The 19,082-nt window shown below is 32.7% G+C and overlaps 1 protein-coding gene across 1 annotated transcript in view; it reads left to right on the forward strand.

Moving 5' to 3' along the window:
* Spmip7 (sperm microtubule inner protein 7) overlaps positions 1–19,082 on the forward strand; it is a gene marked incomplete at its 5' end in the record, with an annotated part of 81,435 nt that overhangs the window by 4,134 nt on the left and 58,219 nt on the right. The window contains one exon of the mRNA XM_046463912.2: positions 6,138–6,235. Within this exon, the coding sequence (XP_046319868.2) occupies positions 6,138–6,235 (98 nt within the window). The remainder of the gene's footprint in view (positions 1–6,137; positions 6,236–19,082) is intronic.

Here is a 19,082-nt window from a genome sequence, read left to right on the forward strand (position 1 = left end):
TGGGCTGCATTATTTTTTTTACCACTAAAAATGCACAATTCCAGTTCCTTGAATTTATGGACTAAATCCTACTTGACCATGGTGCATAATCCTTTTAATGTGATGTTAACTATTGTTTGATAGTATTCCATGAAGGATTTTTGCATCAACATTTATCAAAGATATTTGGAATTTTCTTTACCTGTAGTGTCTTTGTCTGATTTTTATATTAATATAATGTTGGTCTTACATAATGAATTTGAAATGTATTCCTTTTCAATTTCTTTGAAAGGTTACAAGGAAGATTTGTGCTAATTCTTTAAATGTTTGGTAGGATTCACCAACGAAGCCATCTATTCCTAGGCTTTTATTTATTTTTTGTTTAGTACTGATTCTGTCTTTTTACATAGTTCATAGTTCATAGTTTCTGTTTCTTCATGATTCAGTTTGGGTAAGTCGTGGATGTCTCTAGGCCCTTCATCCATTTCATCTAGGTAACCCAGTTTGTTAGTGCACAATTATTCACAGAACTCTTTTACAATCATTTTTGTTTCTGTAAAACCAATTGTAATGACTCCTTCATTTCTGGGTTTAGTTTTTGGATTCTTTTCATTTTTACTTTGTCAATCTTGCTAAATGTTTGTCAACTTTGATGATTTTTTTTCAAAGAACAAAATTTTGGTTTCATTGATTTTCTCTGTTGTGTTTCCATTTTCATTTTTTAATACATGCTCTAATTTTTGTTATTTTCTTTCTCTATGGGATCATTTTACTACTCTTTATCTCACTCCTTTTGAGGTATAAATTTCAGTTTCTTTTAAAAGATTTTCCTTCTGTATTAATGTAGGTATTTATTACTATGAACTTCCCCCTTCTGATTTAGCTGCATTTCATAAATTTGGATGTGATGTGTTTTCATTTTCATTTGGCTTCATGTATTTCCTGATTTTCTTTCTGATTTCCTCTTTGATCCAAAGAAGACTCTTGTTTAATAGTGTATTGTATAATTTCCACATGTTTCTGAATTTTCCCATTTTATTTATTATTGATTCCTAGTTTATTTCCATTGTGGTCAGTAAAGGATTTTGGCATCATTTAAGTCTTAAATGTGTTAACACTGATTTTGTGAACTAACATGAAATATCCTGGAAAATGATTTTTGTTTCTTTAGTAAGGGTGTATTTTCTGCTGCTGTTGTGTGGAATGTTTTTTATATGTCTCTTAGGCACATTTGTTCTATGTGTTACTTAAATCCTCTGCTTCTTTATTGATCTTCTGTTTGGAGGTTACATCAATTATTGTAAGTGGTATATTGATATATCCTACTAGTACTGTAATGCTGTATATTTTTCTTTTAGTTCTGATTCTCTTGATCCTGCTGAGCACTTTATTTATTTGTGTGTGTGTGTGTATATAAATGACAGCAGAATGTATTATAATTCATATTATACATATAGAGCACAACTCTTCGTATCTCTCCTATAAAAAGTATATTCACACCAATTTGTATCTTAATACATGTACTTTGGATAATGATGTCCATCACATTCCACAATCATTTCTAACTCCCTGCCTCCTCCCTTCCCCTCCCACCCCTCTGCCCTGTCTAGAGTTCATCTATTCTTCCCATGCTCCCTCTCCCTAGCCCACTATGAATCAGTCTTCTTATATCAGAGAAAACATTCAGCATTTGTGTTTTGGGGGGGATTGACTTACTTCACTTAGCATTATCTTCTCCAACTCCATCCATTTACCTGCAAATGCCATGATTTTATTCTCTTTTATTGCTAAGTAATATTCTATTGTGTATATATGTCACATTTTTTATCCATTCATCTGCTGAAGGGCATCTAGGTTGGTTCCACAGTTTAGGTATTGTGAATTGTGCTGCTTATAAACGTTGATGTGGCTGTGTCCCTATAGTATCCTGTTTTTAAGTCCTTTGGATATAGAGAAGAGAGATAGCTGGGTCAAATGGTGGTTCCATTCCCAGTTTTCAAATGAATCTCCATACTGCTTTCCATATTGGCCGCACCAATTTGCAGTCCCACCAGCAATGTATGAGTGTACCTTTTCCTCCACATCCTCATCAACATTTATTGTTGTTTGTATTCGTAATAGCTACCATTCTGGCAGGAGTGAGATGAAATCTTATAGTAGTTTTGATTTGCATTTCTATAATTGCTAGAGATGATGAACATTTTTTCATATATTTGTTGATTGATTGTATATCCTTTTCTGAGAAGTGTCTGTTCAGGTCCTTGGCCCATTTATTGATTGAGTTACTTGGTTTTTTGGTGTGTATATTTTTGAGTTTTTATATACCCTAGATATTAGTGCTCTATTTGATGTGTGAGGGGTAAAAATTTGCTCCCAAAATGTAGGCTGTCTATTCACCTCATAGATTTTTTTTGGCTGAGAAGAAAATTTTTAATTTGAATCCATCCCATTTCTTGATTCTTGATTTTAATTCTTGCACTATAGGAGTCTTACTAAGGAAGTTGGGGCCTAATCCGATACGATGAAGTTTAGGGCCTACTTTTTCTTCTGTAAGATGCACAGTCTCTGGTTTAATTCCTAGGTCCTTGATCCACTTTTAGTTGTGCATGGTGAGAGATAGGGGTTTAATTTCATTTTATTGCATATGGATTTCCAGTTTTCCCAGCATCATTTGTTGAAGATGCTCTCTTTTCTCGAATGTATGTTTTTGCCACCTTTGTCTAATATAGGATAATTGTAATTTTGTGGGTTAGTCTCTGTGTCCTCTATTCTGCACTATTGGTCTACCAGTCTGTCTTGGTGTGCTGAGAAACTTTATGATAATTATTTTGAACTTTTGTCAGATAAACACATAACTCCACTTTGTTAGTATTATTCTCTAAAGATTTAACTTCTTCCTTTGTGTGGAGGATCTTTGCCTGATTCTTCATGTTCCTTGAGTCTCTTTGTAGCTAAGACAAAGCAGGCACCTCTTCTAGTCTTTGAGAACTGGCTTTGTTAACAAAGACCTCCACTCATCATCCTGATCAGAGTTTCTACCAGTTGTTTCCCTTTCAAGGGAAACTGAAAGATGATAATTTATGATGCTTGCTCTATGCCAAACGGGGTGAGCTATGGTTTCTAATACTCAGAATTCCATCTTATTCTACCACAGACAGCTGGACTTTACCAAACCTATTAGAGCTTCAGAGATATTCTGGTTCTTTAGGTATCTCCAGAGAAGTCAAGTGTTGAATCAACTCTTTCTATAATTTATGACTCTGGAACTATGGTACTACTTCTAGATGTAGATCTGTGATAAGCTACCAGCCTAATTCATTGTCTCTGTATTCTCCAAGTGTCTAGACTATGCCAGCACCACATAGCTCCAGAATGATAAGATAGATGGTATTTCTTTGGACAACCCTAAAGAAGGTGGAACACTGGACACCTGGATAAATTGACTCTCTTCTCAGGGATTTTTCACTGCTCACTTTGTACTAATTAAGCAAAGAATCTAGGATTTACTAGCCCAAACTGCCATTTTTTTACTCTCCTGGGTCTCTCATAGTGCCAATTCTTTTAGGACTCCCAGATTGATGCAAAAGAAGTCAGTTTTCTGGGGAGCACCCTTGGAAAAGATTTGAGTGCTGGAAATGGGAACCAACTTCCTTTTTCCCAGAGTAAAACAAGTTAAGGGGTCTCTTATATGACACTATACTAGAAGATAATAAATGATTTCTTTAAGCTAGTAGGTTTTGGGTGGTTCATTTTTCAGCAGTCGATGCTAAATCATTATGGAAGAAAGGACAGAATCAGAAAAGGACTTTGACCTAAATTTGATTATCCTGAAGTGGTAGCTATAATTCCTCATTCTGTTTCCTTCTCCACCTCTGTACAAAAATTACATTTTTTGTTTTATTTTCCTACTTTCCGCATTTTTCAAAGCAGTTGCTCAAATGACTCAAAATAAGATGAATGACAAAGAGCTATCCTGCATCTTTTGGCAGAGTGTTTCATTTGCCTATATATGTTATAGATAGAATTATGCATATGGTTCTCAAAATCAAAATGATTATGTGATTCATCACTACCTTTTTCCCTTTGCCTTGGCCACTCACCACTGCATCTGTATTAGTTTCCTCTAACATATTGTTGCAAACAAATTAGCTGCTTAAAACAATACCCATTAATTATATGAAAATATTGTGGAACAGAAATTTGTGTAACCTCAATTGAGTCTTCTGTTTAGGATCTAACCATTCAAGGTGTTATCTTGACTCTTACCTAAAATCTGCTTTCAATATCATTCAGATTGTTTTAGCCTACAGTTCCTTGCATCTGAAGGGTCTTCTTCCTTGTTCAGTGTCAGCCAGGGTACTCTCTTAGCCTCTGGAGGTCACCCACATCCTCCTTATGTAGCCTTCAAAGTCAGGAATGATATATTAGGCCCTTATGACATTCTAATCTCTCTTATTGGCCCTTCCAAATCCACAAACCATTCATCATCATACACTTGTTCCCCATCTTTTCCTTGCCAATGTCCTGTGCATATTCTATCTTGATATCCTAGTCAAATATTGACCAGGTCATAATTATTATTAAAGTGATATATGATCCAGAGTCATATATTATAGAAAGAGTTGATTCAACACTTGACTTTTCTGGAGATACCCAAAGAACTAGAAATTTTGCCCATTCCATTATATTCTTTAATTGTAGTTTTCATGTTTGATGGTAGTCATTAGAGGTGAGGAAAATGAAGCTCAAAAGAGTTACTAACCTATAGGATCTTGCCTGATTCTTCATTTTCCTTAGCTCTCTTTGTAGCTGTTTGTGTATTAGACAAGGCAGGCACCTCTTTGGTTCCTTAATAACTGGCCTTTTAAAAAAGAAAACCTATACTTATCATCCTGGTCAGAAATTTTATCAATTCTTTCCTTCTGAAGGGAAGCTGAGAGATGTGTATTTATTTTGCTTGCTGTATGCCAATTATAAGGTGAATTTCATTTTCCTTCATTAACTCATGTAGACTACTCTGGCACGTAGGCAAGAAAGAACATCTATTATTTGGACCCATGATCAATTAGTCTGTTATTGAGCTCCACCAGAGTAGGGATCCACAACTGGACACTGAGCTTCTGTGCTGTCACAGCCATCTCTTGCTATTTCTCTCTCCCATTCTTTCCCATCTTTGTACTGTCCACCTAGCTCCCAAATTCATGCAGCAAAGCTCTAAAGTAGAGGACAAAGTCAGAAGCCTCTTTTAACCCATGGGGTTGGAGAAATAATTGCTATGGAAATACCAGAAATACTACCATTATTTTTTTCCTAGAATAGTCTCCTATGCAAACCAGAGTAATTTCCCAGAGTTATCAATCACTCTAACAACCTCCAAGGGCACTTCATCTACGGGTTAAGTTCAAAGCTTTCCTCTGCTGATTTCTGTCTTATTTCTATTGATTACCTTCCACCATTCCCTGTATACCACTTCATGATCTACCTATAACTAGCATTTTATAATTCCTTAATGCTGTGATACTGTCACAGGATAGACCTATCATTGCAAATGTTATTTGCCTGCCTATATAATATATAATATGCATTTTTCAAATTAGGTCCTACTTAATTTTCAAGATAAGACCAGGTGTCATCTTCAAGAAAGTCTCTACTACCATGTCTGAATATTTCATTTGCTCTTGGGTACCTCAAAGTCAGAAACTTTTTTTTTCATCTTTATACATCCATGACCTTCCACTTTGGGTACAATAAGTACTTTTTGAAGACTGATTTTATATTTTGATGAAATATTTTATATTGGTAGTCTCTTGGGACTTTGATAATCTAGCATTAGCTAAATTAGGTGCTTAGTAATCACACTCATTTTATGTTATAATCATCCCCAGAATGTCCACATGTACAGATTTGTGGTACCCAACAGATCTCTTCCAATAATAAATCAAAAATACTAAATAAGTCTCCAATATTATAATTATACTAACTTACAAGTTCCAGAATTATTCTGCCTTCACTCCTGAGATATCCAGAAAAGATATTATATAATCCATTACAAATCAATTATCACCATAAAACTGAGGTCTCTAATAGGAAGTAGTGCTATTAGAAAAGAAATTTCTTCATTATGCTTTTAACCAAAGTACAGGAATTTTGGTTTTCAGGTTGGACAAGCCCACTAAAAGTTACTCCTTTACAACCTCTTCATGAAGGATGCTCAATAAATCACACCTACACATTTGATGAGGATGCAACATGTACAGTAAGACTGTCTTACTATGTGGGGTAATACAATATTTCTTATTAGTATATTTTATTATGTGTACTTGGTATTTTATTTCTCAGAAAATGACTACTATTTATAAAATACTTCTTATATGCCTGACACTGTGTAGACCTGCTCAGTTCTTGCATTTTTTTTTTTTTTTTTTTGCTTATATTCTGACATACCTACAATATTATAGGGAAGGGATGAGGGAGTAGATGCTGGTTATTCCCAACCCAAACTCCCTCTACTGGAGAGTGTACATAACCCAAGTAGCAGTGAGTGATGACTATTAAAAGGCTAACAAGCACTATCTGATAGACTGTACCCTCTCACAGTATATCATTTGAACACCAACCCTGACTCAATTCATGCTTCTAAATAAGGTAGTATTGTGAGAGAATGGAAAACAAAGACATTTAAAGTATATTCCATAAATGTTTCCTCTACTCAAGATATCATGGAAAGTCTTTATGTTTTTCCTCATCCTGTGCAATTTTCTTTTATTAAAAAAATCATGAAATCAGAAATCAGGGTAATTCAGCCTGTTTGGGGATGTTATGAATTCATAACAAATATAGAATGTGATTGGAAAGAAAATTAAATTTTGTATTTGTTAGTTTCACTTATTCCGTCTTTAAACTCATCAAAGGATTCATTACTTCTATAGGTAATTTCTATGAGAGAAAAGTGAATATAAAAAAGTGAAGATATTGGTGCCCTTTTTTTTTTCCATTTAAGCTACAAATTCATGGCAAAGTTCCAAGCCCTGTCTAGTTATTTTAGGATTAGAATTCTAAACTAGTGCTTCTAATGGGAATCTTTACTAGAATATTTATGTAAATTTGTTTTTATTAATGACAAATTAATCTAGATATTTTATTCCAGGAGTGGAAATTTAGTAACATGGGTCAAAATCTCCAGTGACAAAAACAATTAGATTAATACTTATTTTTTTTTAAGTAAGAGGTCGTAAGGTAGAGATAAAATTGTTATTGTTGGAGGGAAATTTCAATTTCCCAACAAGAGCATAAAATTCTAAAATTTAAGCCTGGCACTTAGGGTCACTTTGGCCTTGCAGGAATATATTGTTCCCAAATAAGTAACTGAAATTTTGATTCAAATTTTTGTTAATATCATAGGATCATAAGTTGAAGCTAATCTATATAGATCACCCATTACTTTGGGCTGATTACTTGTAATTCTGAGGTGTAGAAATAAGGAAAGATCAATAGTATAAATCCCTTGAATACTATACCATGGCTAAGTCAAGGTAAATGAGAAAACTTAAGTCTTGAACTAAAATGAAGGTGATCCCAGATTTCTATTATTCCCAGGAACTAGGCAGAGGCAAATAAAATTCTTCTTTGGAAGAAGATAATATTTTAATAAATCTCAAAGTATTTCTATGAATGACTTTTAAAATATCATGTTTGACATGCAATTAATAGTATCTAAACAAATAAGGATAAATAAATAAATAAATAAAAATGCAAAAAAAAAAAATAAGGATAAGTTCATCACATGTGAGAATCAATGGAAATTAGAGAAAAAATAAAGGGATAACACATTGATTACAAAACAATGTATATATCACATGATACTCATGGAGAAAAAGTTGAGCTCACAATTTTCACAAAGAAACTGTAAATTATCAAATATGAAATTAGCAAAGTGGGCGGTAGGGAGAATAGTCCCAGAACTGAAAAACACAATAAATGAAGAACTTGGTTGATGGGTACAATAATAAATGAAACATAGTAGGAAAAGTAGAGAACTGATAGATAAGTCAGAAGAAACTATACAATGTCATAATACAATATACAAAAATGTAGAAAATAGAGAAGTAAAAGTCAGAAACATAAACAATAGAATGAGAAAAAATAGATGTGCTTATTGGGAAGCTCAAAAAAAGTGAGATAGAATAGGGCAAAAGAGGCATGTGAAGGTACAGTTGTTATATCTTTATTTATTTCTGGGGCTCTCAGAAGCACCCTTTCACATTCTCTGCTGTATATTGAGGTCAGACTGTGGTTCCACACAAGTAAGCCAAAGGTAACAGTGATGATAACATTTGTGACAGTGGCAGAACCAACACCAATGGTATTGGCAGAAAAAGTTTCAAAACAGACACAAGTCATGGAGAACATGAGAATGGAAAGAAATAGAAAATTTCAGAAAGTTTGCCTTTTTGCATATTTTTTTTGTTTTTTTTAATTGGTTGTTCAAAACATTACAAAGCTCTTGACATATCATATTTCATACATTTGATTCAAGTGGGTTTTGAACTCCCAATTTTACCCCAAATACAGATTGCAGAATCACGTCGGTTACACATCTACATTTTTACATAATGCCCTATTAGTAACTGTTGTATTCTGCTACCTTTCCTATCCTCTACTATCTCCCCTCCCCTCCCCTCCCATCTTCTCTCTCTACCCCATCTACTGTAATTCATTTCTCTCCTTGTTTATTTTCCCATTCCCCTCACAACCTCTTATATGTAATTTTGTATAACAATGAGGATCTCCCTCCATTACCATGCAATTTCCCTTTTCTTTCCCTTTCCCTCCCACCTCATGTATCTGTTTAATGTTAATCTTTTCTTCCTGCTCTTCCTCCCTTTGCATATTTTTTAAGTAATTGCTTTAATTGAAATCTGAACATCAGTAGTATCTTTTGTTCGGTTGAAATTTAGGAAATTGAGGCTTACATTATACTATTGGTATTGAAGAATCTTACACTAGGTTTTACTAGCATTTTATTAGGGCATAAATATAGTTCTGCTTCAATGTCATTAGTCCTGTCAGAAGTACTTAAAAACATCTCAATTAGAAGAAAGAATTCCATTGCATCAGATTCTAAGAACAAATAGAGGATAATAATAGAAGCAAGATAATAGATACTAGAAAAAAGAATATAATTTCAGAAAATTATATAGATTGTTATTCTGTGGACCTAGAATCCAAAACACTCCAAAAAACTGAAGATGCATAAAATATGGAAGCTTATAGGACTCTAAGTGGAAGAGATAGTATATTAGAAAAATTCATATCCCAATGAAAATTATACCATAATGTCAATCATATAATATACCAACATGATATTAAAAAAGAATATGACCCACAATGCATAAATTTCTGCTACCACTAGAGAAGAATTAAGCACAATTTCTGAAGTAATTGCCTCCATGATAAAGAAGAACAAATTGGGATAGATTACAGAGTAAAATAATCTGAACAGTGATATTTTGCATTGATTGTATCTTCGCTGGTATTTTTTGCCAGCAATTACTAAATGAGTTTCAAATATACTGCTTAAAAACATAAAGCTTAAGATGTTTGCAACATTTATCTACCTAATCAGGAAAAATTCAGAAAAAAATCACAAATATTTCGAGGGAATTTGGAAATGACTATACTTAAATTACATTTCAAAATAAAGGGGTAGTGTGTAAAATATCTCTTAGGACATAAGCAAAATACATGGGCTACTATAGTGCAAAATGATACCTTGCATGTCATATTGGTAATATCACAGCTACAGTCATTAGGCATTTGTTTAAACATAGAAAACATACATAATTACTGGTGTTTGAGTATATTTGCCCTTTGCTGATTAAGCAACATTTCATCAATACTTTTAGTATTAAATTGTTTTTATGAAATAGCCATTAAGGCTCTCTCCATTGGTATTGATTGATTATCAAAGTATTAAAAATTACCCTGGTTTTCCTATAAATGAAGTGTGAACTATTTTAATTTTTATGATGAAGGTTTTTTATATGATTTGTCTATTTATGGCTAACAAATATTTTTTTTAGAAACATTTATTTTAAAAAATAAAGTAGGTACAACGTCATAATCACTATCACTAAATAGCAATAAATGTTTTCCTTTGTGTCAGGGATAGCATTCAGTCATTATAATATTGTATTAATAAAGGGTGATTATTTTTTATTAGGATCAAAATCAAACAGACTTTATATTTTACCATGTATACTTCAAACATAGCATTTCAATAATTTCTGCATGTGACTCAATACATTAGGTAACCCCCCTCTCCAAATAAGCTGGTAAGAAAGTTGTGATTATTTTGAATCATTAAAATACAGCAATGATTTTGTTGATACAACACTGATATTTATTTGAATAAGAATAATTCATATTGTGGATTCCAGAATACTATTACTTTTATAAAGCAATATTTTTAGAAAAAAACTTAGGAGTAACATACCAAAAGAACTCTAATATTCTGTCATTTGGAATTCTATTCCCACTGAAATATATTTCAAAAATGAAGATTAAACGAGACACTTTTAAAAATTATTTTTATAAAGGAGACACTTTAGATAAATAAAATCAGAGTTTACTCAAAAGTAGGCAAAAACTAAAGAAAATGTTGAGCTATTCATCCATCAACAGAAAAAAGATACAGTTGGTCAGACACATAGGGAGGAATGGAATGTAAAAAAAATTAAACCCTATAAGGCTTTACTCAAAGAAGAGTAAAGCCTTATAGGGTTTAATTACATGCATAGCTAGAATTAAAATATGAGAATAATTTGGTATGTGTTTAGGGAAAGATCAGTGACATTCAGTGTAAAAGATTCTTCACATTTTGGGGGTCAAGGGTAAAAGTATTAATATTGTTAGTCATTGAAAATATAAGTATTTGTATTATTATTTGTAAGATAAAAACCAAATTAGTAGAAAAACGATATACAACACTAACAAAATTAATGGAAAATTGAGGCTAAAGAAAAAAGAGGTAGACATGGTAAAAAATATTAAGTAGTGGTTTTAAACTCGGGCGTAATCAGCAAAATAATTTTAAGTTGTGGAACCAATCTAGATGCCCTTCAGTAGATGAATGGATAAAGAAAATGTGGCATATATACATAATAGAATATTACTCATCGTTAAAAGAGAATAAAATCATGGCATTTTCAGGTAAATGGATGGAGTTGGAGTGAAGTTATCCAATCCCCCCCCCCAAAAAAAAAAAAAAAAAACAAATGCTGAATGTTTTCTCTGATATAAGGAGTCTGCCTCATAGTGGGGTATGGAGGGGGAGCATGTGAGGAATAAACAAACTCTAGATAGGGCAGAGGGGTGGGAGGGAAAGGTAGGGTGCAGGGGGTTAGCAGGATGGTGGAATGTGATGGAACGTCATTATCCAAAGCACATGTATGAAGACATGAATTGGTGTGAACATACTTTATATACAAACAAAGATATGAAAAATTGTGCTCTATATGGGTAATAGGAATTGTAATGCATTCTACTGTCATTTATTTAAAAATAAAATTAATTAAAAAATAATTTTAAGGGGCCTGGGTTGTGGCTCAATGGTAGAGCGCTTGCCTAGCATGCGTGAGGCACTGGGTTTGATTCCCTGCACCACATAAAAATAAAAACAAATAAAATAAAGGTATTGTTTCCATCTACAACTAAAAAAATGTTTAAAAAACAATTTTAAGTGTGAGTTTTTAAATGTTCTAGTTAGAAGACAAATAGTAATAATGAATTGAAAAAACACACATATGTACTGTTTACTAGAAACTAAAGTTTACATAAAGGTGGCAAATAAAACCTGCAAAAATTATGGGAAAAGGCATATAAACATACCATTTTTGCAGGAAATATATATTAAAAAGTACCATGTACTGTGTCATAAAACAAGTCACCACAAATTGCACATATTTTAAATTATATAGAGTATGTTCTTAGATCACAAGACAATTACGGCTGAACCCTTGCATATTTATATCTGAAAATGCTAAAATATATTTATGAATGGGTTATGAGCCAAAAAAACATAAAGGAAAAAAATATTTTGATCAGAATGATAATAAAAATGTTATAGTAAAATGTTTGAAATGCAACTATAATAAAATTTAGAATTCAAATATATTAAATGGGGCTGGGGATGTGGCTCAAGCCGTAGCGCTCTCGCCTGGCATGCGTGCTGCCCGGGTTTGATCCTCAGCACCACATACAAACAAAGATGTTGTGTCCGCCGAAAAACTAAAAAAAAATAAATAAATATTGAAGAACTTGGAAAAATCAATTTAAAAAAAAATAGATGGAAGAAAAAATAAAGGAATGACAAACATATATATCACCAATGTCATAGTTGTTTTTTTGAAAAAATAATTCAATAAATATTTGCCATGACCGATGAAGAAAAATAAAAAATATACCTTTGAGGGATACAAATATAATTTTATCTGCACAGAACTGGGCCCCTTAAATAGCCTTGAAAGCAAGGCATAACAAAATATCTTTATCATAAATAGAAGAAAGAAAATTGTAAACTTCAAATTACCACAAGTAAAAAAAAGAAAACACAAAATCCTAACGAATCAGGTCTTAAGCTCTCAACAGGAACCTTTTGTGGAAAACAAGAACAGTTTTGGAAAAATTAAATGGAAGATAAAGGAGAACTTTCAGTCTAGGATAGACTTAAAACCCACTGAGAGAACGATACATCGACAAAGTCTGCAGGAAGAGGTTAAAAGAACATGATCTGAGGTGAAAGGCATTGAAAGGAATTGACTATACACAAGGAAGATAAAGACAACAGCAAAGACTGTGGCTCTTTGGAGGTTGGGTTGTGATGGAAAAACACAATATTAACTATCCTGAAAGAGAAAACAAAATAAAATAACTTGAGATTATGCAAACCCTCCAGTAAATACCAACAAAGGAAAAAAAAGTTTATTAAAGAAATTCTGTTTTTGCTACACTGACAGAAGAGGGCACTATTGCATTAAGAATACTGTAAACTATACCATCTCTATAAAGCAAATAGAAGAAAATGCAATAAATCTATTCAAAGCAAACACAAAGAAACAACAACAAAAAAACAAGAATTAAAAGATTTTGGTGAAGAAAATTACTCCCCAGACTACCTGTAAAACAAAGGCAGTATTATAATACAATAATACAAATTGAATCACATATTTTCAAATAAACATTTGAGGCTATAAAAGTCTGCCTTCATAGACAAACTCAAAATTGAATAAAAATAAAATGGTCAAGTGAAAAATATAAGGAAAAAAAGTCATCTTAGAAAATAATTATTACATGATACAAGAGAAAAGCGATTAGATTAAAAACTTAACAACATGTGGCTGGGGATGTGGCTCAAGCAGTAGCACACTCACAAAGATGTTGTGTCCGCTGAAAACTAAAAAATAAATATTAAAATTCTCTCTCTCTCTCTCTAAAAAAAACTTAACAGAAGTTGAAGAAAGATAAGAAAGGATCCAACAGGATGAAAATGAAATAAAGAATTAGTTAAATGTGTCAGGAAATGGTTGAAGCAGAAAACAGGCACAGAAGAAACAGTGTACATTATAATCAGAGCCTCTGGAGAAGAACAAAAAATAACTGATGGAATGTGATTAATATTTCAAAATCAGTACTAATGTTATTTTCTCAAACTTAGCATGATCAATATTTGGGGCTGCAAAATTCTCTGTTATGGAGAATGGCCCTGTGTAACCTAGGAGGATTTACAGCATTCCTGACCTCTATCCACTAGATACATGTAGCACATTTGAAGTGAATGAAATTTCCTACTCAAAGATCTAGGAAATGACTAACAAACAAAAGGAAATTACAAAGAAAGAAATAAAAAATAAGACAAGTAATACAGCTGAGGAGATGGAGTAATACAGTATTTTTTTCTGTATTAAACAAATAGAAAATTGGACACATTTTAAGAAATAATGGATCCCAGAAACTAAACAAAAGGCAGTGAAGGACTGGGATCTCTAAGAAAAGGAAAATAACAATGTGAGCCCTAAAATCATACCTGCTCAACATCTGAAGGCAATATCTAAGCCACAGTCCAGGAAAGGAAAAATCTAAGCATAGCTTTGCATTCTTGCTGAGTTGAATAGACAAAGATCAGAGTTCTGGAAGATCATGGCATCCAGAAATTGCAAGGTATTATGCCAGGAAAGAGGAAGTTACCGGGAGAGGTAGGTTAATGGTGAATGGGCATCTTTGGAGATCTGCAGAGGAGATTGCTCACACCTTTCACTAAGCACCCATCTCTACATAAAGAAGAGGAAACTCAAAAACTGTGGGAAAAAATTCACTATCACTCCCTGAAAGCAAGTCAAGAAAAGAAGTTCCACAAACTAGAGTTGAAAAAACTTTGTAAGTATTGAAACATCCAATAGAATCTCCAAAGGATATCACCTTGTTTCTGGGCTTAACTAGCCCTACTTTAAATATTGCTCTGAACTTGTTCTACAAAGTTAAAAGTAAGCCTAAAAAGCCTCTAATTGATTCCAATTCTTAACTACATGTGTGAAAGAAAAATCCAACACTATTTAAATACTAAAACAGTCCCTAGCAATCAAAATCCTGAAGTCTAAGATAGGTTTTCAGAAAAAAAAATCACTTTTCACAAAAATAAGCAGGAAAATATTAGCCATTCAGGAGAAAAATCAATCAAAACTGGAAGTCTCAGAAGTAAGCTTAAGCAGATAATGATGCATTCAAACAGCTATTACAGACAGGTTCCCCACACTGAGGATGGTAAAGAAAATAATAACCAAGGTGAGAAAAAACAGATGATATAGTGGAGTCTTCAAAAGGACTTAGAGAAATGAAAAGCTGTATTTAAAAGGAAAGAAAAATCAGAAACTGTACATATGAGACACACCAACTGAATATACCTGAGCTGAAATACAGAGAGAAAATGTAACTTAAATAAATGAAGCATCAGTTATTTGCAAAACAGTACTCTTAACACATGTGTGTTGGAGTCCAAGAATAAAGGGAGATAGAAAAAGTATTTGTTAAAATAATTGCCCCAATTGCTCCTGATTGATGGAATTTTTAAACCTACTGGCTCAAAGAGTTCCACAAATGCCAATCTGTATAAAAATAAAATAATTAATCACATCAATAAAAGCACATCAATCACATTGTTGAAAAACAGTTGAAGATTGAAAATCTTTTAAAAAGCTTTTTAAAATGTACAAAAGAACACATAAAACATGTAAAAGGGTGACATAAGCTACTTATCAGAATCTGTGCCTGTCAGACAAAAATGAAGACCTATATATACCTCCTATACTTCTATAAGTAACTCCTACAAGTAACTCCCCCAAAAGAAATCAACTAAGAACACTTTAACCAGCAACAAAAAAGTTCAAAATTGAAGCCAACTTAGACATCATCATTTAAAAAAAACAAAGCTGAAAGAAAATATTGCCAGGAGACCTGACAGAGGTCTTTAGACAAAAAATAATAATACACAATTGAAATTTTAGCTACAAAATGGAGTGCAATTGATGTTATCAGAATTGAGAGAGACAGGAGGATATTTTTCACTTTAAAGTTCCTTACAATATCACTGTTTAAAGCAATAAGAATAGCAATCTATTTGGGAGCTACACCATATATAGAACTCAACTGTATAGTAATAACACAAGAGACATTGAGATAAAAAAGGGTATTTGCTGTTATAATTTGTTATACTACTTGTGAAATGGTATAATATTATACCGTAAACACTAGAATTAAAGGTATGCATTGCAAAATAGGAATATTGTAAATCCTACAGTGTCACCAACAGCAGCAAAGAAAAACAATTAAAGAAGTATAGGAGGTATATATAAGAAGTATAGGAGGTAAAATGGAATTTAAAAAGAAAAATCATCCCTAACTAACCCAAACTTGACCCAAAAGGAAAAAAAAGCAGATGAAACAGATAACAAAAGCAGACTCAAACCAAATTGTGTCAGTTGTTTTATTAAACATAACTTAAGATAATTAGATTAAAAATAAGAAATTATGTTGAATAAAAACACTCAAGACCCATCTATATCCTGACTATAAGAAAACCACCTGAAATGTAAATAAAAGCTAAAATTAAAATGTGAAAATATATATCATGCAAATACTAGTCAAAAGAAAGAAGAAGTAACTATAATAATATCAGACAAAGTAAATTTAGAACAAGGAATTTTACTGGGGACTCAGAAAGATATTTCACAACAATAAAGAGGTCAATTCATAAAGTAGATATATACCTAATAACGGAGCTCAAAATATGTGCAACAGAACTGAAAGTCAAATCCATAGTTATCATGGAGATTTCAAAACACCATTCTTGGTAATTGATAGAAAAGGCAGAAAGAAAAAAATTGGGATATAAAATATATGAAAAATATTATTAACTTGGTCATAATCAAAATTATAATGCAGGCAAAACTATCAAATATGAAAGAATATTTGCAGATATAAGAAACGGGGGATACCACTCATTAGTAATCTTCATTAAAAGCATAATCTGAAATACACATTTGTTCAAAATGGTGAAGTAAGAAACCGAATTTCTAAGGAAAGAGCAAGATGCAAGAGAAGAACAGGCAGATATGAAAGGGAACCAGTTGTAATTCTATAAATGAAAGCTTCCTATGTGGCAGAGTGAGCACCTAAGAGAAAAACTCTCCCACAGCCACAAACTCTGATGGAATACAAATTCATCTGCCAAAAGCCTCTGGTGGTAGAACCAAATTTGGCAGATTTAAGAAAGGAGTTGAAATGTGAGAAAAGGTCAAGAACAAGATGAGTTTCCCATTTGGGGAGCTTTTTGCTTTCAGAAAACAGAAGTAGTCAAATTTCTGAGGAAAGGCCTATCTTTCTGGTCTAAAAAGAAACTAACAGAGCATTAAATAACTACATGGCCACAAGGGACAAATGAGAGTCAGGCAGGAGTAATAGGGAACTATATATCTGTGTGTGAACTCTGCCCCAGTCTCTGATGGTCTCCTGAAAGATCTTTGTCAGAACAGACTCCATGCACCTAACCTTAAAGGAAAACAAAGTGGGAGGGTTGTGTTCCTCCTAGAGGCTCCAGAGGAGAATCCATTTTCTTGTTTTCTTCAGTCTGCCTACATTCTTTGGTTCATGGCCCTATGTTCATCTTCAAAGCTAGCAATGGTAGATAGGATCCTCTTATCATGTAACATGACTGTGACCTGTTGTTCTGCCCCAGTCTTCTACTTTCATGAGTCTTATGATTAAATTGTGCCCATATGCCCATATGAATGCCTAGGACAATTTTCCCATTTGAAGGTCACTTGAATAGCAAATTTAATTCTATCTGAAAATTAATTCCCCTTTACCATGTGACAGCATATTCACAGTTTCTAGGGATTATGACACAGATATATTTGGGGACCTAAATATACTTAGTATATTAAAATGCTTACTAAAGAAATTTTTAAGTAAAGAAATGGGGAAAAATGATTGTCAACAGATGTGTCCTATAAGAAATTTGTGAGCAAAAAAAAGACAACTTTTTCCTTTTAATGCCTTTAAATAAAGTATACATTACTATTTAAAACAAAGTATAACATTGGCATCTGCAAGTTTTGTAAATACAGTATATATGTCAGGTGTAGAGTAAGGAGAGATAGCCTGTGGTAAATGAACTATAGTTGCAATATTTGTTCATAATATGTGTGAAGTGATACAGTATTAACTATAAGTAGACTGTGGATTCTGGTTAAAGAATATATATTGTTACCTCTAGAACAGTTGTTAAAATGTCATATAAAAAGATACAATAAGAGCCAACTGAAAATTTAAAATGGAATTCACTTTTTAAAGACAAATATATATTGCAAAAGAAGGCAGCCAACAGGGAATAGAGGAATAGAAATATAGGGAGCAAACAGAAAGCCAGTAATAAAGTGCTAACTTAATCCAAATATAACAATAGTTAAAATAAATGGTAAAACACTAAAGATCCCAACTGAAAGGCAGAGGGTGCCAGAAAGAATAATAAAGCAAGAGATAACTTCATGGTATGTTCAAGAGGCACACTTCAAATATATATAAAGACATAAATACATTTAAAATGAACTAGTGGAAAACATTGACAATGTAAACATAGCATAAATAGGCTGTAGTATTTATTTTAGGATCAAATAAATTTCAATACAGAGTATTATAAGATATGAATTATATAATTATAAAGCATCATCTTCTCAATAAAGCCTAATAATTATAAATATATGTGCACATATTAGTAAAGTTAAAAATATGTGATGCAAAAACTAATTGATCCAAAGAGGAAAAAGAGATATTTCAGTTTTTTAGCATCTGTTTCTGGTTGATCAAACTAGACATAAATCTAAACAACACATTAATCACCTTCAAGTAAGTGATACTTTTAGAATACTGTACCCAAATATACTCAATAAATATTATTTTCAAATGCACATGACATGTTCATTATTATAGATAATATGTGGGAGAATAAAACCATCTTATAATACATTTAAAAGTATTGAGATAATTACACATGTGTTCTCAAACCACAACAAATTTTACTTAAAAATCAGTTACCTTTCTGGACTAGGTGGTGCACACCTATAATCCCAGTGGCTCAGGAAGCTGAGGCAGGAGGATCGTGAGTTCAGAGCCAACCTCAGCAAAAATGAGGTGCTATGCAACTCAGTGAGACCCTGTCTCTAAATTTAAAATGTAAAATATGGCTGGGGATGTGGCTCAGTGGTTGAGCACCCCTGAATTCAATCCCTGGTCCTACCCTACCCCCCCAAAATCAGTTACCTTAATAAGGAAAAAAGCAAGTATTTTAAAATATTTATATGCATACTTCTAGGTAATCTATGAATCAAAGAACAAATCACAAGAAAAACTAGAAAATATTCTCTTTTTAAAAAAAATTTAGTTGTAAATGGACACAATATCTTTATTTTATTTGTTTATTTTTATATGGTGCTGGGGATTGAACCCAGTGCTTTATGCATGCTAGGCAAGTACTCTACAGCTGAGCCATTACC

This window comes from Marmota monax, unplaced genomic scaffold, assembly GCF_021218885.2.
Source record: "Marmota monax isolate L192 unplaced genomic scaffold, Marmota_monax_Labrador192_F-V1.1 WCK01_AAM20220418_F8-fsc00432, whole genome shotgun sequence".
NCBI lineage: Eukaryota > Metazoa > Chordata > Mammalia > Rodentia > Sciuridae > Marmota > Marmota monax.